The sequence below is a fragment of the Diabrotica undecimpunctata genome, chromosome 4, assembly GCF_040954645.1.
Source record: "Diabrotica undecimpunctata isolate CICGRU chromosome 4, icDiaUnde3, whole genome shotgun sequence".
NCBI classification, from domain to species: domain Eukaryota; kingdom Metazoa; phylum Arthropoda; class Insecta; order Coleoptera; family Chrysomelidae; genus Diabrotica; species Diabrotica undecimpunctata.
This window is the reverse complement of record NC_092806.1, coordinates 51,305,894-51,333,030: the sequence shown is the minus strand read 5'-3', so window position 1 is coordinate 51,333,030 and position 27,137 is coordinate 51,305,894. Positions and strand designations below refer to the sequence as shown.

Here is a 27,137-nt window from a genome sequence, read left to right as displayed (position 1 = left end):
GGTGAAAAATCTCGAGAAACATCGCCACTTGGATAGTAAGGCCAAAAAATATCACCACTGGTTACTTCCTCTCTCTATCTCTGAGGCATTACACCACACGCAAGATAGAGAAAAATGAATAGCAATCATACGTTGAATACCATAACGACACCACATCCTTACGAAAGATGTGGTCTGGTAGAAGGTAATGTGTTTAATGTTTTGATGGCATTTAGTCCAGGGACAGTTACAAAATTAATTATTTTATGTTTTTTTGGCGTTCATAGCGTTTGGGTACTGTTTTATGTGTATTGCTTATTATATTTCCATTTCTTTGTGATTTGTTCTATTTTTAGCAAAATTTAGGAAGGTTATAACCTTCATATACTAATAGAAATTAAATAGAATAAACGAATAGCATTTTAGAAAACTTAAAAGTAAAACTACTCTATAAAAAAACAGACATAGTAGATAAAATTCCATGTAAATATGGTAAAGGAGTTTATATTGGTCAAACAAGTCAACACCTATATTCTAGATTAAACTCACATAAATGTGATAAAAGGAATATGGCAGCCCCTATTAAACATGAAGAACACGATCACACATTTAACTTCAAAGAAACAATACTTCTAAAAGTAAAAAAACCACAAAAAAAAAGAAAATAAACGAAGAAATACAGATAAAACAGTAATCAAACGTTATAAACGATAAAAAAAACATGAATTTATTAAATAAAATTTGTTTTACCATTTTGTAACTATCTCTGGACTAAATACCACAAAAACATTAAACACCTTACTTTCTATTAGACCACTAATATAAGCAAATTGTTGATAAGTAGACATTTGAAATAAGAACTAAATTTTTAAAAATGTCGAATTATTTTCGTGATAAATTTTGTTTATGTGTTTTATGTTACATGTAATTTTAATGTATTTTATCAGATTTTACCCCATGTGAACAAATTTGTGTTATGGTAAGTTTATATTATATATTAGTAATAAAGTGTCAAATCAATCACTACTACATGACTCACCCAATTGTTGGCGACCATTGGGATCCGATTGGCTGTATCCCATCTCTTGGCCAGCTTTTATAAATAAATCAACTATAGGTGATTCCCAACCTGGAGGTTCTACATTTAATGGTCCATCGTTACTGTGAAACTCCTTATCAACGTCGTTGCATTTTTCACAATTTTCAGATTTTAAGAAATAGGGTAGAACTTCATCATATGACCAACCTGTATTGCCTAATGCTGCCCATTCGTCATAATCTAATCTACAATGGTTATACAATAAACACAAAAAGAAAAAATATTTTTAGCATCTTACAAGAAAATTATATAAACTTCAAAACTGTACTTTTCCCCTTGGTTGCTTTTTATATTTTAGAGGCGAAAACGACCTTTATTAGAAAAAATCATATAAAAGTAAATTCAAGCAATTTAATCAGGCAGTGACATCAAATTTAGATTTCTTTATTGTTTTAATTTTTCATCACATAATTTCAATCCTTATAAAAACCACCCCGTGCAAGAAATTCGCACGTGGTGGTTTTAGACATGGGGACAGAAAATAGTTTTAGTATTTTTTTTCATTGAAACTTTAAAAAGTACAATAATTTTATTACTCAAAATGTTATAAATTTATTTTATTTCAACTTAAAAACAACCCTTATTAATTCGTAAGAATGAATAAAAGTATTTCTGTGTCTTAATAGCACATTATGTGTATCTTACAATGATCCAGTATACGCGTTATTATATCTCCAAAAATATTTGATTGGTTTTTACTCATAATTCGGTTAGTTTTTTAAGCTACGAAGTACTTAGTTAAAAGGGCTTGAACTAGTCACTAATCACGAGTTAATGCAAACTGTGAACAGCAACGATGGCTATCGTAATTTTAGTTACCGCAGCTATGAAAAACGCAGCTATGCTAGATGTCAAACCTCCGAATGTGATAGCAATCTCAGAGAACAACACAGATACCACCACAAGGGAAAACTTCTACGATTATCTTCAGACTGCAATAAACGAGACCCCAAATGATGAATGTATAATCATAATGAGTGATTTTAACGCCCGTGTTGGCAATGATATAATTCCAGGAACCTCCGATAGAGGCTACACGACCTTGACGTAGGTTAAGAGGCTTAAGCTGACTGTTCAGATGGGGCTGTAGTCTGGCGTAGGAGGTGGAACAAGTATGTGTGTGTGAATGAATGGGATTTCCCTCATAAGGAGCTCTCCGTTGAATGAAGGTACCCCCTATAAACAGAATAGGCCTAGTGAATGGGAAGTATAGAAAGGTGTGAAACGATCACGCTAGAATAGTTTTTATCACCACATAGCTCTCTGCGGTATCTGGGAATCGAGAGACTAGGAATAGAAGAACTGCTTCAGCGATCAAGAAGCAGCCTACCCAAGCTAAAGTGTGAGGTAATCGTGCCGATGGCTGTATGACCACAGGGTTTTATGTGGTCGTGAACGATCCCCCTGGGGAACCAAGCAAACCCCATTGTATAAAGCGTTCCCCTGGTAATGCGGGGCTCTGCCAGGGGCGACCAACCTTTCCCTAGCTACTTGTGGGAACAACATGAGTACACAAAACAAAAAAAAACCAAAGCCAAATTCCGAGGTTGGACCAAAACGCAGTTAAGGATGGACAGCCATGTTCATCTCTAATCTCAGCCCAACCGGAGGCTGGACCAAAACGTTCACCACAGTCTGAAGCCGGAGCTAAGGATGAACAGCAATGTTCACCTCAAACTTTGGTCCAAGCGGAGGATGGACAAGGATCACCTCAGGAAAATCGGCCAAAACGCCGCAGAATTTACGGCGCCGAGGCAAAAAGAAGGAAGAAGGCCAGAGAGGCGTGTAAAAAGCACCCACGGGAGCAGCTCATCTCTCTCCAGCCCCTCCCAAAACAAAGGTGAAGATGCCCACATCGGAGGCTGACAACGGTTCCACCTCCAAAAGAGGACAGAAACCAAAAGCCCTCGGTGTGAAGCGCCTTCACCCAAGTATCTCCACGGAGAGCACGTCGAGGAAGCATAAGAAGTCACGCAGTGGTGGAAACACCGCTGCGCCTTCCCAAAGCTTCGCGGAAGCCGTCTGAAGACATCTCAAGGTTGCTATTATAGATAAGGTAAACGTATGGAAACGCATTTCCCGTATGGAAAGATGGTCACTGCCGACCATGCAAACCTTATTAAACACTTATATCGAGGAATTGGACAGAGCAATCTTGTCCACCTCCAGCAGCCAGGTAAAACACCCACGTTCAAATCGTGGACCTACTCGGGTGAGATCATCAGAGTAGTTTGCCTCATGACGATAATTGACGATGGGAGGAAGCATTACTGGCTGCTGTCAGTCAGGATAAGCTCTCAAAACTTATCAAAGCCTCTCTATGGATCTCGGAGGATGCTATTAGCACCTCTGATGACACTAAACACCTTAACCCAGACCACAGAAACCAAACTTAGAGTAGTTCAAAGAAGAATAGAACGCTCGCTACTTGGACGGACTCTCAGAGACAGAGTTAGAAACAAAGAAATAAGAAAAAGAACAGGCGACACAGATGTCATAGAGCGTATCGCATGGCTGAAGTGGAATTGAGGGAGCCGTCACAATGAATGACGGTAGGTGGACCCAAAAAATTACAGGGTAAATACCACAAGCTGACAGAAGACCACCTACATGATGGACAGACGACGTCAAAAAAATCGCTGAGAATTAGCTGACGAAAGCTCAAGACCGAAAAAACTGGAAGAATTAATGTTAGTATGTATTGCTGACTTTTATTTTCAGTACTGGTAACCAAAGCTTGCTACATTCTGTTGATGAGTTTGGTACATATTTTTTTTATAAAGTAAGATTATTTTTCTCGTTTTGCTGTCTGTTTCTTTCATGTCTATTTCTATATCTTTTATATCTGCATATTTGAGATCCATCAAGTCTCTGTTTTTTATATAACACTTAGTGGTATTGAGGTTACTTTCAGAATAAAACTGTTGCATGTATAATCAATTTTATAAATGATCTTTGATCTCTCCGATGTGTTGTTTGATTGGTTTGTTTTTGGAGAGAATTGATATCAATTTATTGTTTTGAATGTTGACATTGAGTTTTCTTTCCTCAATCTCGTGAAAGTACTTGTTTATAAATGACAATGAACAATCACTTTTGTTGAAAACCTTTGTTAGCAGCTCTTCTTTTCATGAATTGAATTTTCGTAGGGGAACAGGTTTACAATAATAGCAAATAAATACACTTTTACAACATTCAAAAAAACTAACACGCATCTTAAATTATTGAAGTTATTTTATTCGTAGTTTTTGTTTTAGGTAATCTAATACCTTCTCCATCTACATCCACCTACATCTTAATACCTCATAAATTTATTCTGGTTTTAAAAAGTGAACCAAAAAGAAAGTAATATCACGATAATAAGGTAAGGAGATTAAATGTTGATGTGCAAGTCAATGGAAAGCAAAATAATAAAAAGACAAAAACATTTTTGTGGGTGGATTTGTCTTTACATGAAAGATATTTTAACCCTTAAATGCCCAATCGGGGTCACTATGGGACCCCAGACATACATTTTTGGCTATAATATCTTTATTTGAAACATTTGGCAACCGCGCAATCAGGTATTTGTGTGGACGTGTCTCCTACGTTTTCTGTTAGTATACCACGAACATTCGTGAGGTGCAGTGGTCTGTAAGAGAGATTTAGATAAGTGGGGTCTCGCTGTGACCCCGATTGGGCATTTAGAGGCACCAGAATATTTTTATTATTTTTAACATTTTTCGTCAGTTTACATTGAAAAATGGACCGTAAGAGAATGAAAATGACAATAAGCGACCAAGAACATGAAAAAATTATCCGAAATATAGAAGAAGGGATATCAGACTCCGATTTCGACTATGAGATTACCGACGAATCAGATAGCGAAGAGCAAGATGTTTTTGAGGAAAATGTTTCGGAAACTGAGGACAATTTAGAAGTCAACAGTGACGAGGAATCAGATGCAGAACCTACCGAAGTGGACGATAATATTAGTGAGGTTAGTGGTCCAACATATACATCCAAATCTGGAATGCAGTGGAATAGCCTACCTTTCGTGAGATCCAAGAGGCAACAAAAAAATATTATAAATGTACATCCAGGCTTAACAAACTATAGTAAAAATTCCAACACGTTTTTAGACTATTTCAATTTATTTTTGACCGAAGAGATGAAGAATGTCATATGCCTTCATACTAATGAAGAAGCTGTTAGGCGTTATCAAGAGTGGAACGAAAAACATCCGAATAACAAAAAAGAGTGGACGGTACTTACCAACAATGAACTGGATAGCTTTTAAGGTGTGGGAAAGAATCGACACGAGAGATATGGTCTACAGACACCTCAATACGCCGGTCATTTTTTACAGCCGCATTCGCTAGGAACCGATTTGAAGAATTATCGAGTTTCTTGAGGTTTGATGACAAAGTGACCAGGGTGGAGCGAAAGGAACAGGATAAGTTAGCGGCGATACGAGTAATTTGGGACATGTTCGTCTCTAACTGTGACAAAGCCTTTGAACCATACGAACATATAACCGTTGACGAACAGTTAGTGAGTTTTAGAGGAAAGTGTCCTTTTAGACAATATATAAAATCAAAACCTTGCCGCTATGGGATAAAAATTTGGGCTGCCGCGGATGTTAAAACATCTTATTTATCAAAACTTCAGGTGTACCTTGGAAAACTACCAGGTGGTAGAATAGAGAAAAATCAGGGATTTCGTGTTGTGAAAGATCTGGTGGAACCATATCATGGCAGTTGGAGAGGAATTACAACTGACAACTTTTTTACCAGTGTTCCTCTTGCTCAATATCTTTTATCTAAAAACCTTACTTTACTTGGGACCGTCCGCAAAAATAAACCTGATACACCACCACAACTAAGTTTGACAAAAAGACCTGCGGAGTCGTCAATATTTGCTTTTACTAAAGAATTAGCTATGGTTTCGTACATACCTAAAATACACAGGATGGTACATCTTCTTTCAAGTCAACACGATAGTGATATAATTTGTCAAGACTCTCAAAACAAACCCTTGATGATTTTAGACTATAATAATACCAAGGGTGGTGTTGATAATGCCGACAAACTGATTAGGGAATATTCCTGTAAAAGAAGAACTGCTCGTTGGCCATTCAGGCTCTTTATGAATATTATAGACATATGTGCACTAAATGCCTATATTTTATACATTGAAAAAAATCCTGATTGGAAGAAAAATAATTTTTCACGAAGACGTATTTTCCTGTTACAATTAGGGGCTGAGCTTGCTCGAAACAACATGGAAAAAAGAGCGAAATATATAAAACATAAAGCCTATGTAAAATCTGCTCTAAAAGATTGTGGCATACCAATGGTAAACCCAACTACCGAAGTTGCAACTCAATCCGTCCATTCAGCTAAGAAACGTGCTCGTTGTTACCAGTGTCCGCGAAACTGTGACAGAAAAGTGAATACCGTTTGCTCTTTTTGCAAAAAATTTATATGCCAGGTGCACAGAAAAGAAGAAAAAACTATTGTATGTAAAAATTGCAACTAAAAGTTATATGCTTATATTATTATTTAATTTTAATTTTGTTCGAATTGAAAATAATTTGTTTCTAGAAAAGCCGTTAATTTTGTATGAAAAATAAATAAAAATTATTCAAATATGCTTAAAATTATTTTTAACCGTGTTTTCCTTTTAGTCAGTGCTAAATGACGTTACTAAATTGAAAATTTTAGTGGGGTCCCTAGGAGACCCCACATGGGCATTTATGGTTATTTTCATATCACGGGCATTTAAGGGTTAAGCCAAACAAAACTTACTTATTTCCTCGAGTATATACCATAAAATTAGTTACTGACGTGCCTCCTACTGCTTTTCCTTTTGCTATAAGACATGTACCGTCTATGGTACCAAGACAGGCTGTCGGAATTTTTTCAGTTTTAAAGCCCCAATCATATGGGTATCTTGAATTTATACCAGCTGCAATAGGGATGTCAGTAAGCGGATCAGCAAATATACCAGCTTCGACAGCTAAAACTTTCCAACTAGGATTTTCTGACAATCTGTTTGCAACTACACTTCCAGCTGAACCTGGAACATAAGAAGTATTTTACAGATTAAAAGATTCAACAAAGTAAATTTTAAATAACTAACAAAGTTCCTTATAAATATATCAACTGGATATACACATATTATATATGTATAAATTTTTTATATATTTTTTTTTATATTCAAAAATAACAGTATAAATTAAGATTGAATACAGATCTGAAGGATAAGTCAAAAACATAGATCATAAAATAAGCTTGTAGCTGGTACCCTTAAGAGTATGCCTAGTGAAATAGAGAGGCTAATCATTTTTTTTAAACTACATCTATTATTATTGACAGCCAAACTTAATGAAAACAAAAATTTTTCCCTAAACGATAAGAGTTCTGTGACACCTCAAAATATAATCAATGTATAAATTCGATGAGTTTTGATAAAATTTTGTCAAAATCAAAAATGTAAGTATATTATAATCTGAAATTTTTAGGATTATGTATTTTCTTAATATATTAGAAATATTGTATTTAAACTAAATAGCATACAATCTACAGCTTTGAGATTAGCAATGGTAGCCTTTAGAACTAGTCCAATTAGTAGCTTACAAGTTTTAGCGAGAGAACCACCTTTGTATATTAGACGCCAACAACCATCCCTAAACTATATAGGGAAAATATTAGCACAGAAACAACTTCCTGTATTTTCCCAAATTTGCCATCCCAGTATTGGTTCTACAAAACTAACTAAAAATAGTACTCCCCTTATAAAATGAATAAAATCTTCTAACTTTAATATGGATAAGCTAAATCGATCTCTACAAGTCAGTGTAAATTTTCCTCCATGGACAATCCAACCACTTACCATTGACTTAACCCTCACAAAATACACTTTTTCATTTTCATTAAACACTTGTACTCCGAAGTGATATCTCATTATCCTAATTATCTCCAAATTTTCAGTGATAACTCTAAAGCTCATGACGGACACGCTACTGCATACTACTGTAAATACACTAATCACTCTATATCCATACCAACAAACTGCTGCATCCTCACAGACGAGACGACAGCCATTTTGGAAGCCTTAATTTTCTTCAAAATACGTAGTGAGAATAAATGTGTCATTACCACTGACTCATTAAATGCTCTATAAGGTGTAAAACAAATATACCCTACAAATCCAATATTTCGGGCTATAAAAAATGAGATAAATATAATTCAATCGACTCGAAAAGAAGTAGCATTTATCTGGGTACCGTCGCATGTAGGAATAGCTGGAAATGAGAAAGCGAACAACCTAGCAAACACAAGTCAAATAAACTCACAATGCACAACCAAATCAAGAAATTAGCCATACTCCGAACTCAAAAACCTAATTAAAGAATACTGTATGAACATATGGCAAGACTACTGGAAAGATTCAGGAACCAAACTATATGAGATTTATCCCCTTGTGAAGACCATCTTGAATAATCCATCCAATAAAAGGGACCAAGTAATAACTAACCGACTAAGAATTGGACACACTGCACTGACCCATAAATTCTTAATCAACAAAGAATCTTCTCCAACCTGAACAAACTGTTCTCTCCCGTTGACGGTGAAGCATATTTTGATTGACTGCCAGTACAACGAAGAAACAAGAAGAAAACATGGAGTCTAAGATGACATCAAAACCACTTTAACCATAAACACTGACCATGTAATAAAGTATTTAAAATATTTACGTTTATATACATCTATTTAATGTAAATAAAATGTACTCTTGTGTACGTTACTCCACTAATAACCCTGCCTGGTTGATGTGGATTATATGTTTTTTCTAAATAAAAAAAATATTGTATTTTCTGATAAAGATAAAATGTAATAAAGGAGTAACACAACAGACCTGTTAAATTATCACAAATACAGTTAACAACAACTTGTAAAATTAGATATAACAATTTATAAGATATAAAACATGAATTATTTTTGATTCTATAGGAATTAGGATTTCCCCCGATAGTTGCGGTTTTCGAGCACTGGCTTGAAATCAACGAGCCTTTTGTTTTGTAGAAAAATATACCACAATTGCTAGGTATGATCGTCCAAGTTCAGCTCATGGTGGCACCCTAATTCTTTCTACAAATAATGATTTCTCTTTTATGACAAATATAACAAATAATGACTTTCTGTTGAATGAATCCTTTTTTGAGTTTTCATTGGTTTATAACAAGAATCTTAATCTATACATTTTTTGCATTTATAGATCACCTGATTTTTCCACGGAACTATTTCTTCAGAATCTGTTAAATTTGTTAGATGACCTGCCCAATAAAAGCAGAAAGATTCTATGCCGTGACTTGAATATTAATTACGCTATTGTTTATGCTACCCAGTTATCCTTGGTCAATATATTCGAATTGTATGGTTTTACAATGCACGTTAATTCTCCTACAAAAATTACTAAAACAACATAATTTCCGCTTAAAACTTTCGTAAATTCCAAAATTTGTGCTTACCTTCTGGGTGACACTTTCCCTCTGTGAAAATCGAAATGATTGGAGAAGCTTGTTGAAGGAGGCCAAGGCCCGATTTAGGCTGTAGTGCCATTGGATGGATGGAAAAGCAAATCTTCCTGTAGTACTGATGGACTATCTATTAAATTTTCTTTAATCTCCCAAAAAATGTGTTGGAAGTCCTGGTCTCACTAATTAACGATTCCTTTGAAAAAGGTATATTTCCAGACTGCCTAAAGACAGCCATTATTATTCCTCTTCATAAAGGTGATCTAATGTCTGCAACTATAGATCTATTGCCTTACTACCGGTCCTATCCAAAATTATTGAGAGACTTATAAAAGCCCGATATGTCATTTCTTGAGGAAAACAACATTTTATCACAGTCAGTTTGGATTTTTATCTAATAAATCTACCAGCGATTCTATGTTTTCTGTACTACATGAGGTTTATCAAGCACTAAACAATAATCTTTACACTGTCACTGTTTTTGGTAACTATGCCAAAGCTTTTGATTGTGTAAATTACGACATTTTGATAAAAAAACTAAATTTCTACGGAATTCGAGGTATTTCTCTGAATTGGTTAAAAACTTACTTGAGAAATAGGAAACAACCAGTTAGAGCAAATGATACTGACTCTAGTCATAAAAGCATTGTTTGTGAAGTACCACAAGGTTCAGTACTGGGTCCTCTACTTTTTCCTATCTTTACAAATAACACCACTAACTTAAAAATCGATGGTTTTTTTTTCTTTTTGTTGATGATACCAGTATTACCTGGGAGAACTCTAATATTGCAACTATTCATGCAATTATAACTTCTGACCTACTTAAAATAAAAACCTGGTCCGACTCTAATTTACTCTCTTTTAACGTGGACAAGACAGTAGCATTATTCTATAAAAAAGCTTTTCGTCTCTTACTTCTTAACAACAGCCAGATCAGTATCGTTGATTCCATAAAATTTCTTGGCGTTTTTATAGACAGCAAACTTAAATTAATGGTCCCTTTATATCGATTTGTTAAGTAAGAAACTAGCCTGCTATGTAATCAGATCTGTTTCGAAGGAAATAAATCCTTCAAAATAAGATATTTTTCTTTGTTCGAGTCTCATCTTCGATATGGCCTTCATTTTTGGAGTTCTAGTACAGCATCCCAATCTGATGTTATTTTTAAATTACAAAAAATTACCTTTTTGACCTGAGTAGAATAATACCTTAACTATATAAATATTTGTCTTAAATTTTGCAATGGATTGTATATTTTATTATCTTTTATTTTGTGATATTGACGATTTATGTAATTTAAGTAAATTTTAATTGTTATTGTTATTTTTTTGACTTTTTGTAAACGTTGTCAATAAAATTGGACAATTTTCAATGACAATAAAGCATATTTCTACTCTAATACTCTACTCACGAGCTTGTAATAACAGCATAATTCATAAACTGCAAGTAACTCAAATAACTGTGGAACGTAGAATGCTCAATCTTAAATTCAGAGATTGCATACCCAATGAGGAAACAAGAAGATCAAAGGTAAGAGATGTTGTTCCAAAAATTGCTATGTTCCAATAGAACTGGACAAGTCACATAAAAAGAACGGTCGACAACCGATAGACGAAGCGAATTATCGAATAGCAACCAAGGGAATATAAGAAAAGAGAACATAACTGATGATGATATATAAGTAAATAAAAACTAGTTTGTCTATGCTTCAAGATCAACGTTATATATTATATAAAGTCAAAAATCTAAAAGTCGTTATGACGGCCAAAAAAAAGGACGTAGGAAGAAAAGCATACATTTTTTACAGTCTATACGTTTTTTACAAACCTGCTCCTATAATAATGAAGTCGTACTCAGAGTTCACAGAGGACAAAATATCTTGAATATATCCTGCGTTGCTCGAAACTACAGCTGCTAAAATAACACTCACGAATAATATAGGCTTCGTCATTTTGGTACAATACGCTTCTTTTTTGGTACCTTCTTAAGGTATGTTACCAAACACTTTATTTTATAGCAACGTTTTAAATTGGTTATTCAATAAATTAAAATTTTAAACAAATAGCAGATAACATAAGGTCGTGATAATAATTTTTTGTCAATATACGTTTGTTTTAAAAATGTTTTCTTTAGCAGAATAATTAATAAGTGATACCTATAGCTTTAAATATTTATATTTTAAATCCGACTTTTTTGCTTGTATTTTGTATGTGCATTTGGGAATGTTTAGAAGTCAGTGTATCAGTCAGAAGTCGAAAAAGGAGTTATACAGGGTTGCATATTGTCACCGGCATTATTTAACATATACTCTGAAAACATCTTTAGAGAGGCCTTAGAAAAATCAGAAGATGGGATTGCTCTAAATGGCCAACTTATAAACAATATTAGATATGCAGACGATACAGTGTTGCTGGCAAATAGTGCGCAGGAGCTCCAAAGGATGATTGATAACGTTGTAGAAGCATGTACCAAATACGGATTAAAACTAAATTGCAAGAAGACAAAAATAATGATCATTAGTAAGAACACCAACATAAACGCCCAAATTACAATAGGCGATACACCGTTGGAAAGAGTGAAAAAAATATGCTATTTAGGCTGCCATATTAAGGATACTTGGAATCACAGCTACGAAATAAAAAGTCGTATTGAAAAAGCCACAAGCTCTTTTAACAACATTAAGAAGATTCTCTGTAACTTATCTTTAAGTATTAATATACGCATAAGAATTCTTAGATGTTACGGCTTTAGTGTCCTCCTCTATGGAGTAGAAAGCTGAAGCCTTACAGAAGATCCCATAAAACGATTAGAGGCATTTAAAATGTGGTGCTACTGACGTATGTTGAGGGACTCATATATACACGACACAAGTAACATAACTATTCTCCAGAGGCTAAGAAAAGACAAAGAAATTATTAACAGCATAAAAAACAGAAAATTGACTTACTTCGACCAATTCATATGCGTAATGATAAATACCCACTTTTACAGACTGATTCTACAAGGCAAGATTGAGGGTAAGAGAGGCCCTAGACGTAGACGTATATTCTGGCTGGCCAATCTTAGGAAGTGAACTGGTCTAACGTCAACTGATCCATTTCGAACTGCTGTGAATAGAATAAAATGGGTCAATGTGGTCGCCAACATCTTTAGAAAATAGGCACATTTAGAAGAAGTCAGCATATATCAAATTATTATTCTTCTTCTTCAAATGATGAGTATTTTCTTTCGATTATTTATCTTACATTATTATATTTTATTAAAAATGATTTATATAGTTAACATCAGAGTAAAGCTGGTGTATGGAATCTTAATATTATCTAATATAAATTTAAAGCAAACATACATATTTCTATTCTACTTTATTCTATCTACTTGTCATAATTAACTGACTATTGATTAAGTCCTCTGTATTACTCAAATAATAACTGTTTGTTTGTTTTGTCATATACATACCTATTTGTTTATAAACACCTTAGCCTTAGTTTTTTGAGGACCTGAAGTTGAAGATGCTGTAAAAGTTTGTTATCAACGAAGCCGGCAGCCTATTCTCTTTTATCAATTTTAATAAAAACCTAGAAGGGATTGTAAGAAGAAGACTTACTGCCCTAACATTGTTTTTCTTCATTTATATAAGTAACATTGTTTGTTCATAGGCAGGTTGTTGCTTTTATGAAATATTGTCACTCCATCTCTTGTGCGTTAGGCCGATAGTTCTTCTATCACATGGTAATTTGCCCCTTCTTATTTTAGTGCCTTTTGTGTCAGCCATTCTACAGATGTGATTGTTCCTAAATGCGGCAATGAAAAGTTTGAAAGTGTAATAAGTTTTTTTGGACTGGGTCACCGAAATAACGTTATGTTAATATTGCAATTTTGTTCTAAACTAGGTCTCGTTATTAAGAATACTTCCTTACTAATATAAATAAAGATCTCCACAAGGCAATCCTAACAACATCTTTCTCTTCAATCCTGACTCGCTAGATTCTGGCTCTAGTCATTTCTTTTAACTCATACATAGGTCTCTTGAATATTCCTGTAGTTTGGTCGATCCATCTTGTTGGGGACCTTCCTTGTGATCTTTGGCCTTCTATCTTCTCTTGGATAATAAGTCATTCTTTAATTGTTTGAGATGAACTTTGCTGGACACCCGTTTGCTGACTTAACTCATTTAAAATTGAAATATCTGTTCTGTGGTCGGTCCACGGAATTGGTAACATTCTTCTCTAACAGAACATTTCAGTCACGCTATCTTTCTTCTTTTCGCTTATCGTAGGGTCCAAGATTTACATCCGTATGTCAGTATTGGAAATATTAAGCAGTTGAAATTATTGAGAGACTTATAAAAGTCCGACAAGTCATTTCTCGTGGAAAACAACATTTTATCACAAAGTCAGTTCGGCTTTTTATCTAATAAATGTACCAGCGATGCTATTTTTGCTGTACTACATAAGGTCTATCAAGCACTAAACAATAATCTTTACACTGTCACTATTTTTTGTAACTATGACAAAGCTTTTGATTGTGTAAATCACGACATTTTGATAAAAAACTAAATTTCTACGAAATTCGAGGTATTCGAGAAATAGAAAACAACTATGTAGTTAGAGTAAATAATACTGACTCTAGTCACAAAAGTATTGTGTTTGGAGTACCACAAGGTTCAGTACTGGGTCCTCTACTTTTTCTTATCTTTAGAAATAACATCACTAACTTAAAAATCGATAGATTTTGTTTCTTTTTGCTGATGGTACCAGTATTACCTGGGGGAACTCTAATATTGCAACTTTTCATGCAACTATAACTTCTGATCTACTTAAAATAAAAACCTGGTCCGACTCTAATTTACTCTCTTTTAACATGGATAAAGTAGCATTATCCTAAGAAGGAGCTCTTCAACCCTTGCTTCTTAATAACAGCCAGATCAGTATCGTTGATTCTGTAAAATTTATTGGTATTTTTATAGACAGCAACCTTAAATAGTCCCTTTATATAGATTTGTTAAGAAAGAAACTAGCCTCAGTCTACTATGCAATAAGATCTGTTTCGAAGGAAATCAATTTATATTCTATAAACTGTTTTCTTAATTCGTAAACACCCACATGTTTTTTTCATCAAGACCTAATCATGACTAATCCACTAGACATTTAACCTTTGATGTGTATTTACCGATCCCTTCCACTGTTAGTAAAGAAATCTATATTATAATGATAAAAGCTTATCTCTCTGAAAGACCATATTATTCAGTAGAAGAGTTTCTTAACGAATAACTAAGAAATTACAGTACGTTTAGATATAAGCTACTTAAGTATTTTTATATATATGTTACTGTCAATGTGATAAGTCCGGTCTGTATTAATAATAACCGGTAAATATTAATAATAACCTTTGCGTTGGTCAATGTGATTAATAATGCCTTTATAATTAGATTAACCGGTTATTATTAATACTATCCTAACAACTCTGGTAAATGTAATAAAAACGTAACAGTAAAACACTGAAAACTTTGTTTTCAAAACTTCCACAAATTTATTTTAAATTCTTATCAATACAGCTGTTTCGGCTGATTTCCTTTCTCAAGTGATCTATTTTTGGCATGCGTTTACACTTTATAGTCTCTAATGAAATAGGTTGAGGAGGAGAGAACTGTTTGTCTCAAGCTGGTCATTCAGAATTATATCTGTGTTTTTTAATTTGTTGATTTCCATAGATTCTAACAATTCTTTGTTAGAATCTATTGGAATCTAACACAAAAGAACTTGCTCTAGAGGAGTCCAAAAGCTATTTTAACTTTTTACGCATGAATGTCAAAATGTTAATACGTTATCAAATAAGGTAACGTTAAGGTAACGTAAATGATATAGGATAATAAGGTAACGTAAAGGATATGTTATTACATTTTAAACAGATACACCTAATAATTGTCAATTTTATTTTTACAAAAATATATTTGTTTAAGGTTAGCATTAAGATACAGAAGAATATACCGATATGCGAATGCCTCTATCAGCAAAGCTGAAACTTTAAATAGTTTGCCGATATATTGCTACTGACGACTCACTAGGATCTTTGCAGTACCATAACCGAGTGCACAAGTGTACGATAAGCCAGTTTCTATAAGAATCTGACGCCATAATGAAGTACTGAAAGACTATATTGTGATATGTAATGATGAAAAACACACAATAATTTTAATGTCTTTTATTACAGAAATGATAGAAAACAATAAAATTAAGATATGCTTAATAAAAGCAACATAATATTTTAAAACATATTACTATGGTTCTATATTATTATTATTAAGAGTCGGAACCATCATTATCATCTCCCGTTCAATTCGTAAAATAATTTACGGGGTGTGGCATTGGTTTCTGTACGGTCTACAAGCTATAATATATCTGTCCCTCTGAAGAAGTTGACGGTTCACTATTGTGTTGTTAACCTGCTTTATTGTCAGATACAGTATTTTTTTAAAGCATTGTCTTGCAAATGTCGTAGCCGAACAGTGGTTATTAATCTCTGGATATCGGCCTGTTAGTATTGTTGTAAAAACAACATTTTATATTAATTTCAGTTTATTTTTCGTTTCCACAAATGTTGAATTGTATCTTATGCGGCAGACTGTACTTTTTGCCTGCTGGGTGTTTGTGCCATAAATTTCTTAGAAGGGCCTCCTTAGGTTAAACTGACGCCGATTGGTAGACAAGATAAGGTTTGGTTCAAGCCAAAAAAGAATCGCAGATGTGATTGTGTGTCCTTGGGTTAAACTGACGCCGATTGGTAGACAAGATAAGGTTTGGTTTAAGCCAAAAAAGAATCGCAGATGTGATTGTGTGTCTCAAGTTAACAGCCGAAGGTATCGGCTGTGTGCTGGTACTCGTTACGCTAATCTCTTACTCTCAAAAGTGCGGTGAAAAAGTGCATTTAGTTTTCTCTATAGTCGCGCGCCCCTAAAACGCCGGTATAAAAATGAACAATGTATTAAAGCGAACTCTTTATTTAGTAATAGTGCCTTTGTAAATATTTTCTCGTTATTAAATGTGTAGTATCCATTAATTACGCTTATTTTTCTCTAAGTACAAACCCCTATAAAACCAAACACATAAGGAACCATCGCCGTGAAGTCTGCTTATCTATATCGAAGGAAACTCTTTTACAGTCCATGGTCCTAAAATATTTGGTACTGTACACACACGGGAAAAGGAATTTAATAAGCTTTCTCCCGAACAAGTGTTGGAGATCAGTCCAAACTTCCAACAAGTATTATTGCTTCTTTTATTGAAAGAATCTTGAGTTGAGCAGAAACATGTTGACCAAATACTCCAAATTCATTGGGGGGAAAAACCACTTCTTTCAAAGTTTTTAGAGCCTCATCTACAGACATTTTGAGATTTATCTGAATTATTTTAACTGAATAGACGGAAGGGGTTTCTTTATTCTTCCTAGGCTCTTGCGCCAATTCTTTATCAGATGTGGGCTGTACATTGGGCTTGTTAAACTTCACCCGTGTCATTCTCGCCGGATTGGTGGTTTTCTTAAAACTCCATAAATTTTTGAGTCGATTCTTCATCTGCTAAAAATTGATCTTGCAGGATCCACAGTAAAAAAAATATAAAATAATATTTTTAATTAGTTAGAATTGCTTCAACAAACGTGTTTCTATTTTTCAGGTACCCCTAAGGAAAAATGTGGAATTAAGCGATAAATGGATTTGAACTCGTTGGAATTTTCCTAATAGTATGTGAACACTTGCTGGAAAGAATGTACTGATTCAGTGCCTTCCTAATTCTGGTGCTCAACACTTATATACAAAGAACGTTTAGCATTGTACTGCTGGCACTGGTGGATCATAACTATAATTTTAAATTTATTTATATTCGGAGTTACAGCGGAAACATTTCCAACATTTCCAAGCCATATTTAATGAAGCCATATCCCCGACGAAACCGATAGTGCAGCGTAACTATTTTCCTGAAGCTCGGCAAAGAAAAGAAGACTTTGCTAACTATTTTATAGGGAGAGAGGCAGTCGATTGGCAGTACAGAATGATAGAATGGAAAAACACTCGAAAAATGCATCAGCATCTCTTTAGTCTTGTTATTGTTACGATAAATTCTGACCCAAAACCGTAAATATATTTATTACTAATATTTTCATTCATTCACGTATTTTTTAGGTAATGGCTACCTGACACACGATGGATCCCCCTTTGTAATAAAAACAACAATTCGAACCTTCTGGAGACAAGCCGATTTAACCATACCGGTTCTGAGAACAATTCGCCGTTTTGTCTAGAAGGCCGTAGACGTTTTTAGTCTAACAGTAGTGAATATATAACAGGACTTTTTGGAGAATAGAAAACAGTTAATTCTGAAGACGCGCTCGCGATAAAATGTTACGTTCGCTTTTTAATAAATTATGTATATTTAGTGATAAATAAATTAATATCAGTTATTGTGCTTTTTAATGAATTAAGATAAGAACAAGACATTATAAATTAAATAGACATTGAAATAAAATCATCACAGTGGTGTAAGAAGTGAGATCGAACATAAATTAGACTTATAATAATAATACAAGTGAATATTTGTAAATTGTGAAAATGACGACGATTTATGAGCTGACAGTGACTAATTTAAGAAGACAGAGAATTAGCTTCTACCGGAAAAAAGGCTGAGTTAGTCCAACGACTAAAGAACGCTTTGCTAGAAGAAGGACTAGATCCAGAGACTTATATATTTGAAGATGCTGTCCTCTCGTCGATTTCGAAAGTTTCTGGTGATGTAGTCAAAGTTTCTGGTGATGTAGCCAAAGTTTCTGGTGACATCGCATCATTAGAGAACAAAGTTTTCGGTGATATCGCATCATTAGAGAACAAAGTTTCTGGCGATATTTCGAAAGTTTCCGGCGACATCGCTTCTTTAGAAAGCAAAGTTTCTAACGAGATTTCTTCCCTGGAAAGCAAAGTTTCTGCTAACATCTCTTCAGAAATCTCTAAAGTCACTTCTGAGATGTCTGCCCTGGACGATAGAATATCCTCGTTAAAAAACCAAGTTCCTGCCGATAAGTTGGCCTTCGAAGAAAAGATTAAAGAGATGGAAAGGAAGATGGAAGAAACAGGGACAGCAGAGAGAGGTAACAATCCGATTACAGTGGAGATAAAAGAAGACGAGACGAAATTTAAGTTGGAGACACGGCCGAAATTTGAAGGAAGTGGAGGTTCTATTCATGTTAAAGTCCCAACTTTCGACGGAAAATCATCATGGAACAACTACATGAAACAGTTCGAATCAGCCGCAAGAGCAAATGGATGGTCTGAAAAAGAAAAGGCTGTAAACCTGACTATCGCTCTTCGAGGAGATGCCTTAGATGTGCTTCAGACCATAGCCGTAGAGGAGACCGATGATTTCGAACAACTGAAGAAGAGGTTAAATATGCGATATGGCCACGAACATTTGGAGCATGTATATCAGTCACAGCTTAAAAATCGTAGACAGAAGAAAGATGAGGCTCTTCAAGAATATGAGGTAGATATTGCCAGATTAGTACGATATGCTTAGCCAACAGCTCCCGAAGACATGATGGAAAAATTGGCCGTTCAAACGTTTATTGATGGTCTTCGTGATCATGAAATGCAGAGAACACTGCGATTAGCTCGTCACAAGACGCTGGTTGATGTCTTATCCGCCGCCCTCGAATACGAGTCAGCTACGCAGGCCTCTGGCGGGTACAGTAAAGTTAGGACTGTAAAAGAGGAAGGAGATGAAGATAAACTTGACCAGCTCGTTAACATGATGAAAAGCATGACATACAAGAAAACGAAGACCATCAGATGCTAGAATTGTGGCGAAATAGGACACGTACGAAGCTCCTGTAAGCACCCTAGGTACGACGCAAATCAAGAAACTCACCATCAGGAAAACTAGAACGGGTCAGCCTTAGGGGGGCAGCTTCGACCCAAAACTTTTCCAAAGACCCTCTCATACTAATAGCTTCTTTGAAATGTCGTGAAGATAGTGTATATGTAGATGGAGACATAAATGGTAAAAAGCATACGTTGTTGGTGGATACCGGAGCGACCAGAACCATTATACGCCCGACAGTTATAAACAGCCGAAAGAAACTGTTACCAACGAGGTTACGACTTCGGACCGCTACAGGTGAAAATGCCAACATTTATGGAGAAATCCAGGTACAATTGGGAATTGGGGCAGAAAAGTTTGTCCATACTGTTATAGTTGCTGACATCGAAGAGGATGTTATATTAGGAATGGACGTAATGAATATGCATGGATTCCAATTGGATTTTAAGAATAAGGTAATCAAAGTTGGCAACGAGGAGGTATTTCTCCATCCACATAATGACAACACTGTGCAAGCAGCCATTACAGAAGATACAGTCGTGCCTGCGAGAAGCGAAATGATCATAGTAGCGCGACTACAGGGAATTGTAGACGAAGGGAGACCTGTTATGATGGAGCCTTGGAACCACGACGATGAGGTTGGCCGTGGAATCATAATTGGAAAGGAATTGGTGACTTCGGCTAAAGAAATTCCTGTGAGACTTATCAATGTCAACGACTACCCAGTGACCATAAAGAAAGAGACAAAAGTAGGAACTTGTGTACCTGTGACATCCATAATCCGTCAGGCGACAACATCTGATAATTCCAACGACAAATTCGACCAAATGGTTGCAGTTGCAGGACAGTCTCTAAATCAGATGGAGAAAAGGAAATTAAGGGAATTTCTTCGGCAGTATCGTGATATTTTCGTACCGAAAGGAGGAAAGACGGAAAGAACTACGGCTGTTAAGCATAAAATTGATACTGGTAATGCTAAGCCAATTCGTCAAACAGCTCGACGATTACCACAGGCGAAAAGAGAGGAAGCTGAAACGATTGTTCAGGAAATGAAGAAAGACGGGGTGATAGAACCTTCTACGAGCCCATGGGTCTCTCCGGTGGTCCTGGTTAAGAAGAAAGACGGAACGACGAGGTTCTGTGTGGATTACCGTTTCCTGAACAACGTTACCAAGAAAGATAGTTATCCTCTGCCTCGGATCGATGACACATTGGACACATTGGCTGGAAGTAAATTGTTTTCTACTTTGGATTTGAAGTCTGGATACTGGCAGGTAGAAATGGACCCAGTAGATAAAGAAAAGACAGCCTTCACCACAGGATCTGGATTGTGGCAATTCAACGTTATGCCATTTGGACTCTGTAATGCTCCTGCGACATTTGAGAGGCTTATGGAAAATGTGTTGAGAGGGTTATCTTGGAAAACATGCCTGGTTTATTTAGATGACATAATCGTCTTGGGGGAGACATTCGAAGATCATTTGAGGAATTTAGAAAACGTTTTTAATCGACTTAAAGCTGCCCAATTGATGCTAAACCCCAAGAAGTGCCAGCTATTTCAAGGTAAAGTCAATTATCTGGGTCATATAGTCAGTAAAGAAGGAGTGGCCGTGGATAAGGGAAAAATCGATTCCATTAAGGAATGGCCAAAACCAACTGACAAACATCAAGTGAGAAGTTTTCTTGGACTATGTACTTACTACCGGAGGTTTATTAAGAAGTTTGCAGATATCGCTAAGCCATTAACGCGACTTACGGAGGAAGCAAGAGATTACCGCTGGGATACAGACTGCCAAAATGCCTTTGAGACCTTGAAAAAGCATTTAATAACAGCACCAATTTTAGGGTATCCACTGCGGGAAGGAGAGTTCATCTTAGATACAGATGCAAGTAATGTGGGAATTGGAGGAGTGCTGTCTCAGATTCAAGGAGGACAGGAACGAGTCCTCGGATATTTTAGTAAAGTTCTTTCAAAACCTGAGCGGAATTATTGCGTCACGAGAAGAGAACTTCTGGCAGTAGTGAAATCAGTAGAGCACTTCTATCAATACCTCTATGGAAGGAAGTTTTTAATCCGAACCGACCATGCCGCCCTTAAGTGGTTGATGCAGTTTAAGAATCCATAGGGTCAGATAGCCAGGTGGATCGAACGACTCCAAGAATACGATTTTAAGATTGAGCACCGAGCCGGAGTTAGCCACAGAAACGCTGATTCTCTTTCCAGAAGGCCATGCCCAGCAGAGTGTTCCCACTGCAACAAAACGGAATCCAAGGAAGCAGCAGTGCTAAGAACGACGATTGTCAACGACGACTGGACGCCTACTAAGATAAGGGAAGAACAAGAGAGAGATCCAGTTATACAGAAAATCCGAAAATGGAAAGAGGAAAACCGTCGACCACCTTGGCAGGAAATATCAAACCTATGCTCAGTAGTTAAGACGTATTGGGCCCAGTGGGACTCATTTATCATCGAAGATGGCTTGCTCCAACGAGTCCTGGAAAATGATGACGGTTCAGAGAAAAGAAGACAGTTGGTGATCCCAAAGAGCAGAATAGCCGAAGTACTTCGTCAGTTACACGACAGTCCATCGGGAGGGCATTTTGGTGTAAGGAAAACCCGGTTTTATTGGATGAACAGTTCCGACGACGTAAAAGACTGGTGTAAGAAATGTACTATTTGTGCTACGAGTAACGGGCCTCACCGGAAAAGGAGAGCTCCTATGAGACAATATAATGTTGGAAGCCCGTTTGAAAGAATAGCTTTGGACATTGCAGGGCCATTTCCAGAAAGTGAAAATGGGGGCAAGTACATGTTGGTAGTAATGGATTACTTCACTAAGTGGGTCGAGATTTACGCACTTCCAGACCAGAAGGCCGCCACCGTTGCAGATAAGTTGATCCAAGAATATATCAGCCGATTTGGAGTGCCTTTGGAGATCCATAGTGACCAAGGCAGGAACTTCGAAAGTGATCTATTCCAAGGAATATGTGATAGACTAGGCATGAAGAAAACAAGAACTACCGCGTATCATCCGCAATCGGATGGTATGGTAGAACGAATGAATAGGACAGTTGGCAAGTATTTGACAAAGATGGTGTCCGATCATCAGCGAGACTGGGACCAATACCTTCCGTTCTTCACAATGGCCTACAGATCTGCTGTTAACGAATCAACGGGCCAGACACCAGCCAGAGTCCTATTCGGACGCGAAATGCGACTACCTTGTGATCTAGAATTTGGGTGTCGACCTGGAGAAGATGTAGCAGGTGAAGATTATGTGATCGAATTACGAAGAAGAATGGACGATGTACATGAGTTGGTCCGTTCCCACCTTCAGATCGCTAGCGACCGAATGAAGAAACGGTACGATACACAAGCCGAAAAGGGTTGCTTTAAGAAGAACGACAAAGTATGGCTGTATAATCCCAAGAAGCGAAAAGGTTGTTCTCCCAAATTGCAGCAGTCTTGGGAAGGTCCATACCTCATCATGGAGAAGATCAACGATGTCATCTACCGAATAAGCAAGATTCCGAGGGGAAAGCCGATGATAGTACACCATAACCGGTTGGCATCTTTCGAAGGTGACCACGACGTAGATGAAGAAGTGGAAGTAAACCAAGTCCAAGATGTGTCTGACCTCACGTTTGAGGAATTCATGGGTGCCTATGGAGGTACCGGGAAAGCAAGACATGGTGTTACCACTGAAGAAAAGCAAGATCTACTCGCGCTCCCCGATGACCACTCGCTGGCCCTTACCATCCCGGCCAGTATCAAAGACGCACCAGGGTTGGCATCCGTCTTTCGAAGGAAGTTTGGTCGAGTTGCAGAACTTCAATGCCAAGTGCCAGCTCCCGGTAAAACCTTGAAACTCCAAGATGCATCACGTTACCTTTTCTACCTGGTAACAAAAGACACTGCCCGTGACCAACCTACCTACCGAGATGTATGGGAAGCCTTACTTCAATTGAGAGGGCACGTACTAGAGTCCGACGTGCAAAAGTTAGCCATGCCAAAGTTGGAGTGCCGCCAATTAGATTGGAGGGTTATCCGAAATATGGTGGAGGAGATCTTTAAAGACACCGAAGTCCAGGTGTTAGTCTGTTGCAATCCGCATAGTTACTGGTGCGGAGAGAAAACCGTCCCTTGTCATTTTTATACAACTGGAAGTTGTAAAAGAGGGTCCAGTTGCCGATACCAGCATACCGTTCCGGTTCCAGTCCCGACAAGGTTCCAGGAGGAACAATCTTTTAAGAGGGGGGCAATGTTACGATAAATTCTGACCCAAAACCGTAAATATATTTATTACTAATATTTTCATTCATTCACGTATTTTTTAGGTAATGCCTACCTGACACACGATGGGTCCCCCTTTGTAATAAAAACAACAATTCAAACCTTCTGGAGACAAGCCGATTTAACCATACCGGTTCTGAGAACAATTCGCCGCTCTGTCTAGAAGGCCGTAGACGTTTCTAGTCTAACAGTAGTGAATATATAACAGGACTTTTTGGAGAATAGAAAACAGTTAATTCTGAAGACGCGCTCGCGATAAAATGTTACGTTCGCTTTTTAATAAATTATGTATATTTAGTGATAAATAAATTAATATCAGTTATTGGGCTTTTTAATGAATTAAGATAAGAACAAGACATTATAAATTAAATAGACATTGAAATAAAATCATCACATTATGTATAGAAACTAACGGAAAAATAAAACTTACCAAATTAGAATCTGACTCATTTTCTTCCTCATTATGTCTTAAAAAACTATTAGCTGTGGAAAACCAGACAAGTTTTGGCTTGTACACATTATCGGCTCCCGTGTCAGTTCCCATAGATTTCTATACTTTTAATTTTCTGTCTTATTTCTTTAAAAGTAAGTAGTCCTGATAAGGACAGCAGCATTTCTTTAGCATGCTCTCTATTCACTCTATTTTTAGAATCGGGGATGGTTTTTTCCATAGACAAGGAAACCTTTCATATTCCTCCAAAAAGTTATTATATCAAATTGCCAGCGGCTCATTCTACTGTTCTTTGCACTGTTTACAATTATTTTCAATGCTCAAATACACTTTAATACTTGCCAAAATCACGTACCACGTGCATTGTATATACATAATATACAACAACGACAAACTATCATGAAAGTTTTGCCAAACTATCTAGACAAGCGAGACAGTGCGAGAGTGCTTTAGTGACAGTATAATAACTACTATCGGGTTATTTACATGGTGATAGTTCGTAATAGTTTATTTAACAGTTACTATCATAATAGCAACTATCGCGACAACTATCACCGTGAAATCGAGGCTTAAAACACATAATATGGGATTGTCTGCTCTATAATAATTAACGAAGTAATAACAAGATACCAGCAACACTTCTAGAAGCTCTAGGTGCAGACTAATTTCAATAATATTCTAAATTTCTTGAAAGACCAATAAGTACCAAAAAACTTAATAAACTTCTGCAATCTATTAATTTGTCGCTAATGGCCATTTGGTCAATGCGATTATCTAAATAAAAAAAATTGTTCTAAGGTTTTAATAGATAGCTAATTAATTGGACGTAGCAGACTTGAGCCGGCGTCTTTTTTGCGAAAACGATTTTGCAGATACCATCATCAAGATGGTTCATTAGGGATGATCTTACCTGGGGCGAGATTCCTCTAGAGAGGTTGTTGGTGGTTGAATTTGAGAAAGAAGATGTCAACATCTTTTTAAACTTAGATTAACGAAACTGGTTTCTTTAATCTAAGTTGTTAACACTGCCGTTAACATCTCGTGAGTAACTCCTGTCTCCAATTTAATCAAAAATGAAAATAAGTGGTACATAATCTAAAGCCAAGCGTTTTCAAGAATTACTTACTGGACATTTTCGAAACAGAAATATTTGAGCTTTATGGGTAAAATTATTTTATAGAAATGACATTTATTATCTGAAAAAGATAACAATAATTGTGGCTTAAGTGTGTTATCGAATTACACGTTAATAATTTGAGTATGTACAGGAAAACTATTTTTAAACATGGTTTAAAATTTTTTTAACATGGTAAAGTTGGTCTAGACTATTTAAATACGAGCATTGTAATACTTGCTTGCCCTTTCGCTTATGGCGTACTACCATTGTACTACATAATAGTTAATAGTACACCGACTCCGACTAGAAGTGCACTTTTGTAATGCTAAATGAACGATTTATGCTGCGTGGTGCCATCTACAGCTTAATAGCAGATTTATCTATTAAGAAAACTGGTAGCCAATAAAGATGTCTGTAGTTCTAAAAGTTTTAGCAAAGAATATAGACGCTTATAGCTTAAGAGCTTATAGCTATAAGAATATAGACGCTTAAGCGTCTATTTTCTTTGGTTTTAGTACCAGTTGTCAACCTCGTGACCTCGTGTGCTGAGAAACGGTTGCTTTATTTATTTCCTAATTTTCGGATGACATTTTTTGCAGTAAAAAACGATTGAAAGGTAAGTTTTAATTTTTTGTTACAAGTTTATACTTTGTTTTATTGACTTAAATATTAATTATTAACCAATACATCTTTTTTTATCGTAAACACAACGTATTTTTCAATGTACTACGGATAGTACAAGGTGACATAAGGGATATTTAAGTTGTACTACTACTAGTACAATTTGATTCAAAGGAAAACCACAGCTACTTACTTTTTTTTAAATTTTTTTGCAGATATATAGTTTTAAAAATGAGTAAATATAACAAAAATAAGCCCTTGAGTGAAAAAAACTGTATGAGTTGATAGAGGCTGGACTTTATGATGTGGAATAGTTCTGTGATGAAGAGACTGATGAGATATTGACGTTCGAAGATCTCCAGAGAGACGACGGAATTATCGGTAAGATCATCAACTAGTTATTTTTGCTTATCTGATAAGTTAATTTTAGGTAATTATAATGATACTAAGTCAAGTAAATGATTTGGAGGCAGAATTTTCTGAAAGTGTTACTTCGCAAAGCTCAGCATCCCATGTTGTCAACAACGATGATACTACTTCTCAAGATCTACTAAAATATTTATAAATATTTTGATCACACCTTGTTTGATGCTATGGTTATATACACAAATCTTTATCACCAGCAAAATAATACACGCTTTGAGAATACCAATATCAACGAAATAAAAAGATTTGTGGGCATTCATATTATTATGGGAAACCTAAGTTATCCTCGTAAAAGACTTTATTGGGACAGCAAACTTTGTCTAAATGTTGTTAAAAATAATATGGGGTACAACAGATTTTCAAAATTACGAACCCAACTACATTTTACTGATGCCAATGAACCAAATGACACTGATAAATTTTGGAAAGTTAGAATTCTTTACGACAAAATACGACAAAGGTGTATGCAATTATCACTTGAAACAAAATTATGTATTGAAGAACAAATTATTCCGTTCAAGGGACAGTTAAGCCTTAAGCAATAAATAAAAGGCAAGCCGTGTCCGTGGGGTATAAAACTGTATGCCTTGTGTGGAAGTTCTGGTTTACTTTACGACTTCGTTTTATACCAAGGTTCTACTATAGAACTAAATTCCCTTCATCAACAAGTTTTTGGTTAAAGTGCAGCTGTCGTATTAAAACTTACTGAAAGAATAACCAATTCAAACCATCAGCTTTATTTCGATAATTATTTTTCTAATTACCA

At 35.9% G+C, this 27,137-nt stretch overlaps 1 protein-coding gene across 2 annotated transcripts in view; it reads right to left on the bottom strand.

Annotated features, from left to right (window-relative positions):
* Nucleotides 1-27,137, bottom strand: part of LOC140439503 (glucose dehydrogenase [FAD, quinone]-like) — a 51,505-nt gene that overhangs the window by 11,432 nt on the left and 12,936 nt on the right. Inside the window, exons 1-3 of one of the 2 annotated variants that reach the window (XM_072529451.1) lie at nt 11,427-11,615; nt 6,868-7,138; nt 1,019-1,263 (exon numbers count right to left, since the gene is read on the bottom strand). In XM_072529451.1, the coding sequence (XP_072385552.1) occupies nt 1,019-1,263; nt 6,868-7,138; nt 11,427-11,550 (640 nt within the window). In that variant the 5' untranslated portion in view covers nt 11,551-11,615. Of the gene's footprint in view, nt 1-1,018; nt 1,264-6,867; nt 7,139-11,426; nt 11,616-27,137 lie in introns of those variants that run through there. The other variant, XM_072529450.1, reaches the window with a different exon arrangement.